The 8,284-nt window shown below is 42.5% G+C and overlaps 1 protein-coding gene across 1 annotated transcript in view; it reads left to right on the top strand.

The window, feature by feature from the left end:
* The first annotated feature begins 1,102 nt into the window (after window positions 1-1,102).
* Window positions 1,103-8,284, top strand: part of mcf2l2 (MCF.2 cell line derived transforming sequence-like 2) — a 44,382-nt gene continuing 37,200 nt past the window's right edge. Inside the window, exon 1 of the mRNA XM_066647064.1 lies at window positions 1,103-1,276. Within this exon, the coding sequence (XP_066503161.1) occupies window positions 1,198-1,276 (79 nt within the window). The 5' untranslated portion in view covers window positions 1,103-1,197. The remainder of the gene's footprint in view (window positions 1,277-8,284) is intronic.

Genomic DNA, 8,284 nt, shown 5'->3' with positions numbered 1-8,284 from the left:
TTATGGCTGGGTGCTTGTGTTTTATATTTTAGATGAATATAACGTCATCTAAATTTAATTTACATTTATTACAGTTTTAAGCAATAATTAAATAATTAAAGTTTAATTCTGTGATTACATTTTTTGTTTCAGTTTTTGTCAGAAACACTTGCATTAACATGTGCTTTGTGTTTTTATTTTTAAACACACAATAAGACATTACAGTAATGAGCCTGTATATATTCACAGGGATCTGCTGGCCTTGGCGCTCTGGTGATAAATTGGTCGGTAATGGTAAGTACGCAGATGGCATCCCCGTCTCGTGCATTTCCAAGGCAATAGTCCTGGTCCCAAGGGCTTCAGCATAATGAGATGGTGATGCTCCACCCTGTCTGGACTGGACTAAGCTGTGGCCCGGAGCGGCGGTGGAACAGGGTCTGTGTGTAGACTAAGTGCTGGAAAAATATGAGCAGTGTATAATTATATCTTCAGTGTTGAAGAGTTAAGGCTGTAGTAAAGCAGTTGACCCTCATTCTCATCTTGTGCTTCGGTTTGTACAAATGGCCCACTCAGGCTGGTCTTAATTCGTGGCCACAGTTTCTCAATCCATTCCCACGCTTTACAAACGGTCTCAACTGTGGACACAAATTAAGAAAACATTTCCACACTTTGAATCCTGGGAAACTGCCACAAATGAGGAAAATGTGCCAATGATAAACCCTCAAAATAAATCAGCCTAAGCACCCATTCTCTGATGATTTGGACCTGGTTCTTTGGAGTGTGCCTCAGACTCAACTCTAATATCAGAGGGGGATCCGGCTCCAGTTCCACAGTTTTCCCTTCCCCCAGGTTTTTGCTGTGATCGGCCATACGTCCTCTGTCTCTCTGTGGGCAGGTATCTGTCCTGTGATGTTTCTGACTCAGCCTTTAGGAAACACACATCACCGCCTCCAGGAGCTGAACAAAGTCCTCCAGGACATCACATGAGTAACCCGTGTGCACAGGATCAATTATTAACATCACAGAACAGATACGCATCCACACAGCTCTGTTCCGGTCCACTGGGGGTGCTGAGGGGGCTGGGAGTGGCTGGTTGCTTTGTGTAAGCGGAGGGGGAGCCCTCTGCTGCAGGAGCGGAGTGTGTGAGAAGTGTGTGGAGAGAGAGAGAGTGTGAGAGAGAGTGGGGAAGTGTGTGACAGGAGAGAGGCAGCCCCTGAGATGCTCTGCTGGCTGGAAGAGGAAGAGATGTCTATCCAGGAGCTCCAGGAACGGGTGGGCTCTGTTATCACCCATGTCGGTGAGTGCCTGCGTCTTCTATTCCTTAGGTTGCAGGGATGGAGGATGGAGCTGGAAGGGAAGGGGATGTGGTGATGAGGAGGGGGGTGTGGCAGAGGGTTAAAGGGATTAGCATGGCTGCTGACACAGGGAGCCAAGCGATTAGAGCTGATGGAATATGAATACAAAGTGAAATAGCTGAATATTTACTGGAATTTATATAATACATACTCTACATGCACATCCTGTGTAAATATCACTGTCTTTAGTTGTTCGGCTTGTAATTGAGTAAGTATTTACTCTCTGGGCAATAGATGTCTATGATGGGAACTAGACTACGGCTCTGATTTCTGATTTAAATCAATATTCTGTGACATATAAATACACTTCTATTGTAAAACAAGAACTCTACGGTAATTTATTGTACGTAAGATCATTGCTTTAATACAGTAGGACGTACACGGCACTCTAAACAATTATTATACTATAAATATATATATATAGGAGCCTTTGGTACAGTCTCTATTGAATTGAAGTCATAGGTGCTTTAAAATACACTACACTATCCAGTATTATTATTATTAATAGTAGGAGTAGTATTAGTAGTAGAAATGCAGTGAAGGTCAGATTAAGTACTAAATATTATATACAGTCCTGATGTGCCTGTGTTTTAAGGATATTCTCTGTAAATATTTCTCTATTCTGGAGATATTTTAAGCTTTTTTTAATTTTTTGTGCATCTAAGTAAAAGCCGTCCGAGTTTAAAACATCGTAGAGGTCTGTAGAAGGTCCCCTGCCCTTCCCCTGGTGAGTGAGATCTGTGAAGCGCGAGAAATGGAAGTAGGTTATTGTGCCATGCTGCTACGGAGAGCCTCCTACTCTTCCACGATGCTCTGGTGCTGCAGCAGCCCCGGGGGGGAGAGCCTGAGCGTCACCATGGAAACTGAGCCAGGCCTGCAGCTCACCATATTGATTCACGGAGTGGTTTCGACTGTACGTTTCTACCGTCAGTTCATCTGGGAGATCCCGGCTTCTGCTTCAGCATCTGGATATGTGTGGGACACCCAAGATGGAGGCCGCGTTCTGAACAACCGTTAATTCGTGTTCACTCAGCCCTGTCAGATGGCTCCGTCACATTAGCATTAGCCTCCTTGCCTCCCTTGTTCATGTGGTGCATGTTTTGGTGTGTGAGGCTGGACTGGAGGGCATCCCGTCTCTTACATTTCGCCCAAGATGGTGGTGCTTAGGATTTAATGTGTTCTTATGATACACATCGTTAGGACAAGGTCGGTTTTTGAGCTCTTATGGAGTGGGTTTGTTGCTTGCCAAGGCATTGTGTGTTGTGACACTGTGTGTAATGTTAAATAGAATCCAAACTGGAAGTATCCCACAATGGGAGTTGAAGTAGTCACTTGGTTTTATCACAGTGGAAGTGGACAGTCATGACCGGTGTCCTTTCAGGTGTCACTTTGAAGCATTAGCCTTTATTCTGAGGCATGAGACACCACCATTTACACGAAAATTCTCATGTAGTTTCATTATGATCTAAACGGATCATAACCGGTGTCCTTGCAAGTGTCACTGTGATACATGAGCCTTTATCTTGATCATAATACACCAGACATTACAGCGAAATTCTCATGTAGTTTTCTCACAGTGGAAGTGGACAGTCATAAGCTGATGTCCTTTCTGGTGTCACTATGATGCATGAGCCTTTATTTTCATTTGGACGAGCTTAACAGCCAAGCGGGAAAAGGCGTCAAATCAGCATCACGAGACTCAGTCAGAGCCGTGACGGCTAATCTGTAACCGAATGACTCACTGGGAGAGGGTCACTGTGGATTCTGATTGGCTGCAGGTGACATCACACTGATTTACGGCTTTTATTTGAGAGCTTATAAATATTTAAAATGTCTGGCAAAGTGTGTGATGCATTATTGTAAATAAAGCCACAGCTTTCATTTCTTGCCCATGACAGGTTTAGTAACTAGATTTATTTTACAGACATTTATTTAAACAGAGTAGAGGAGGGCAATGAGATGACTGAGCCCCTGCATGTTTCATTTCAGAATACAAAAGGGTAATAATTAGGCCGGCTTCACTGGATTTAGTACAAAGCAGTGTTAATATATTTATTACACCTAATTTTATTAATAATTTTTATGCTATTTTTAAATTGTGGCATTTCTGGTGCTTTTTAAACATCAGAAAAACAAAACACACATTTTGAGTTGAAGTATATTAATGTTATATTTTTTCCGCATCCATCACAACTTATTAATATATTAAAAAGAACGTGAAATACGTTTTTAAATGCTAGGCTACGCTTGTGTGGGGTTAAACCGTCATTTATCTGGAGACTGTTCTGTTTTCAGCCTCAGACACAGTTGTTACTTTCAATCTTGAAAATAATTGGAAATGTGGGTGTTCAGCCATCTCTGCCTAATAAGGCTGTAAGAAGATTAACTTACCCAGGGCACTTAGCGTGGCATTGGCACAGGGATACCCTTTGAGACCGAAGGAATCATGCGGAAAATCACAGACGGAGAATGCTGTCAGAATGTGTGTAATGGCTGGATATCGCCGACTCTTAAGCAGAAACACTCTTGATGTTAGCGCAGATGTAGTCACTGATGTAAGGCTAAACACATTAATGAAGTGATTAAAAGCTTTTAATATTAAGATAAAATCCTGTATTTTTTCCACACGCACCATATTCCCAAAAATGTCTAGACACCTAGTGCCGTGTCAGTTTGCTGTGGATGTCAGGTTAGTGTCAATCTGCAGTGACACTATTAAATAATGTAAGGAGATTTAATGGTGGCATGAACTGACCAGATTTCAAGCTAGCTAATAGCAAGCTAAATAGCAAGCTAATCTTCTGTCTGTGGAAATATTTGCTAATGCTCCACAAGCCATAATAAATAAACAGCTTTAACTAGCTATGTTTATGAATTGTGTTCTGAAGTTAGCAGTGTGCAAACATTTTGTATTTACCTGTGAAAGAAAGCTGGATGTGAAAGCTAGTTCTGGGCTAGCATCGGTTAGCCATGTTGATAGTGTTTTGTTGTGGTGGTTAGCTCCTGTTGGGAGGTGTATTATGATTAATACAGACTGATATTTGTGTTGATATTTGTGTTTCCATAGTTTTAAAGTTTTTCCACTAAAAACAGCCTTTGGAGAATGGACCTCATGTGACACTCCGTAGCAGCTTTTGTAGCCTGTGTCATAAATATTTGCCCATGTTTTTAATATTGGCAAATATTGATATGTCCTTTTGCACAGGGATATGTTCTTTGTTTTCTGGAAATAAGGTCCGTTCTGGGCTTCTGTTTCCTGGAACATCATCCGTTTTTAATAATCACAATAACTATAGGCGGTGTGCCAGCTGATCCGAAAAGTGATACCACCTCCACAAGCTCCAGCACGAAATTAGACCGAGTGCTTTGCTGAGACATGAATGTTTCCTACTTCTTTGGCAAATGTAAAAAAGGTGAACAATAGGAAGGTCAGGGGACTTCCTTCCCTTGATTTCTGCCATCAGCAATACGTCAAAACTTCCTTCCTTCACCCTCTTCAACTGATATAGCGTTAATGTAGTGTTTCTCAACCCCAGATTCTCCTCAGGCTGTGTTGTTGCCGCGGTGGAGCTTCTGTACTGTTCCTCTGGGATGTTTCTGAACACTAAGTCATTTAAGGCCTCCTGTTACGACGCTGATGTTGATATGCAGGTTCCTATTTGTGTCAGCAGTGCATATTTTTTTAATTTACATATCTTTGGTACTTTTCAAACTCTTTATTTTTAAAACGTACAGGAAATACACTTAAATCTCAGATTTCCTCAGTGCTTCTGATGGGGTTCTAGGAGTTTTAGTGTAGTACAGAGGGGGTAGTGTTTAACCAATGCATTATTTTTTAGAAGGTTCTTTTCAAATGTAAATATCATTTACAATAGAACCATTCATTATTCTATGGCATATAAGGGACCTACAGTATTCAGTGCAGATGGAATTGATATTTTAGACGGTACATTCTTTACACGGTCCAGATGTCCTCGACACTTTTAGTCACCATGGAGATGTTCGGTGCTTTTAAATAAATAATGAGGCATCTGCTGCTGTTGCTGTCCTTCATCATTCGCTAAAGTTTTTCTGTTTTGATTTATATGCGAACTCGTGCCGTTTTCAGATCGTTATAAAGATTTGAGTGAAGCTCCAGTGTTTACAGTGGAATCTGAGACAGGAGCCTGGGTTTCTGTCGTTGGGCTGAGGGTGATTGTTTGTAGGGGGTGGTCAGAGGAAGTGCACACTCCAGATCCCAACATGAGACCGCTGCCTTTATTAAGCTCCTCCTTCCTGTTTACTTGTCTGTACTCTCGGTGTAGACCAAGGCAAAGGCCAATTCCTCTGTGTCCTCTCCAGTGAGGTCATACTGTGTCATTTGCTCCGTTACTGAAGGTGTTTTATGTGTCTGCTTTCAGTGGCATCTGTATGTGGCTTTGACGCTGCTATAATTAATAAAATAAAAGTCCCACATTGGATCTTGGTGTGGATGTGGTTATGGAATAGATGTCTTAATCTGATATATATATATAACTGCCTTTCAATGGAAAATCAAAATTCAAAATACAGTGTAGTCCAGGACCAGGCTTAAACCTTGTCTGGGAAACTGCTCCGAAAGGGTTAAGAAGTCCACATCTAATTTACAAGCGTGGTACTCCATCTAAATCCCGTTGTATTTAAGGTGTATTTCACTCAGTGTTGCTTTGTGAGGTACACTGTACCAGTGGCGGATGCTGGTCTTTCAAGGAGAGGAAGCTCAGTTGCGGTCTACATCATAAAATGTGTCGGTTTATTTATACGTAAACTCTACCCTCCGTTCCTTTTTAAGAAAATGATCTTTGACCCTGTCGTACCAACAAGGCGTCTTTTCCAGGGACTTGACTAGTGTCCTCTCAATGGCCAGCAGAGCTAGGCTGCTTAAACGGCCTTGGCCAATGTGAAGTGTGTCCGCCTGTGAGTGCTTTGTGACGGTGGAGGGGCTCAGCAGCACCCGCTGGACAGAAACTGTGATAGAAGTCAGAAAGAGTGATAGAAGTCAGTCTCCAAACACAAGCAGCTACAAAAAACCCTCCAGAAATAGAAGCTCGATTTGTCGCTAGTCGTTTTTAACAAAGAAAATGCCGCTAAAAGGATTAAGGAAGTCTCCGTTTTAACTCAGAACAGAATGAAAATGTAATGCTCCCACGGATCTCTACACCAAAGGATCGCTGATTCGCTCATTTCGCTGTCAATCAAAAAGGGATTCAGCCTCAGACAGATCATCCAATCATCATGCAGAAGCTGAGCGTCCGGGCCAGCCGAGGCCAGCCCACTGCCCCATAGACCCCCAGAGACGCTGAGCGTCCGATGGGCGGGACAAAGCCCAGCATTTATCCAATGACTCGTCTCGTTTCGCTGCACTTCACTGCTTCACTATTGAACTCTGTGGACACTCAGCGTCCTCACTGTTTAAAGCACTGTGAAGCTGCGGGAATGATTGAGAGGTAAGGCGCGTCTTTACCAGTGATAAGAAGCTGATTCTGAACAAAAGTTGAGCGCGTTGTAGTGCATATTTATTCACTGACATGTACACAACAGTATATATTTGATCACTTATTTTTTTACATTTTAGGGGAAGCTGAGCTTCTCTTGCAGTCTTAGAGCAATCGCCTCTGCACTGTACCTAGTGTAAATCTTTACATGCTTCATTTAACATTCTCTTAGTGCATTACTCCAAGGGTTAAATATTACAAGTCAGATTGTGAAAAGTAATGATTCTGGAACATTACTACTTACATGTTCCGGAAAATACTCTCAGCAGTGTGTGTGTGTGTGTGTGTGTGTGTGTGGGCAGCGTTTACTGAAGACCCTGCTCACCTCCGACTCTCCATTAGAGCCAGAAGAATCCATTAGACTTTCTGCATAGCTCTCGTCCTCTCTGTGCCGTTCCGCTAAGTGCTTGAAAGCTTTGTCCTTCAGTCCTCTCTTTTCTGGTCTTCGGCTTTCTTTGGTTGTTTCAGATCACGGCAGCAGGCGGACGGAGATGCTAATGCTGTACCTGAGACAATATAAAATGTCTCGCAGGCAGAATGTGCTGTACAGTTTGTAATGTGATGCACTTGCTGTGTTAATAATGGTTAGCGTTGATGTATACAGTGTTCTTTCGTTTTTAAAAAATAAAACACCTCTGCAAAAGTGTCCATAGGTGTGAGAGTGTGAGTTTGAAACCCTGTGATGGATTGGCACCCTGTCTTGGGCCCAATGATTCCAGATACGATTCCAGATTCCAGACACTGGACCAGATGGTTACAGGTGTATGAGTCTAATATACACAGTTAGGACTTTAGAAACCTTGGCCTTGTCATGGACTGGCAATTAATGCATTAAATGTAAAGAATACACAAGGTCTGCTTCATCACTTCTGTTTTAAAAGCTTTGGTACATTCCAAATCAGTGTCAGCAATCCCAGAAAACCTCACAGTGTGTGAAAGGATGCTGGAAGCAGTGCCAGATACCTGCTGACCTTCTTGAAGCTTATGCACATGGAGTACCTTCTAATAACCTGATGTACATGAACGTGTAGAAGGCTGGAGATAGTGTTGTAGTAAGTTATACGACTGAAAGAGAGAGGCTCCTAAAATAGATGACAGTAATCAGATTAGAACCACAGTTCTGTGTTTATCAGGACACGATTATCTCCTCCACTGTGAGCGGAAAAAAGAGAGAGTAAACTCTAGAGATATTTTAAAGCTTGGGAAGTGACGTAGTGGAGCTCAGGCTGTGTTTTTTTCTTCACACATGTCCATCGGTGTTGTTCTGGTGTAACCATAACGCTGATGCTCTTCCCAGGCGGCGCCGAAAGTGAAAACAGCTCCAGGTTTTATGAGCTTTCAAGATTTCCATGCTGAGGAATGTCCTAAAACAGCCGTGTGAGTCTGACTCCTGTTGTGTCAGCAGAGAAACATGAGCCGCGCTCACCTTTCATCTCC

Source organism: Hoplias malabaricus, chromosome 16 (genome assembly GCF_029633855.1).
Source record: "Hoplias malabaricus isolate fHopMal1 chromosome 16, fHopMal1.hap1, whole genome shotgun sequence".
In the NCBI taxonomy this organism is placed as follows: Eukaryota; Metazoa; Chordata; class Actinopteri; order Characiformes; family Erythrinidae; genus Hoplias; species Hoplias malabaricus.
This window is presented reverse-complemented; position numbering and strand designations above follow the sequence as displayed.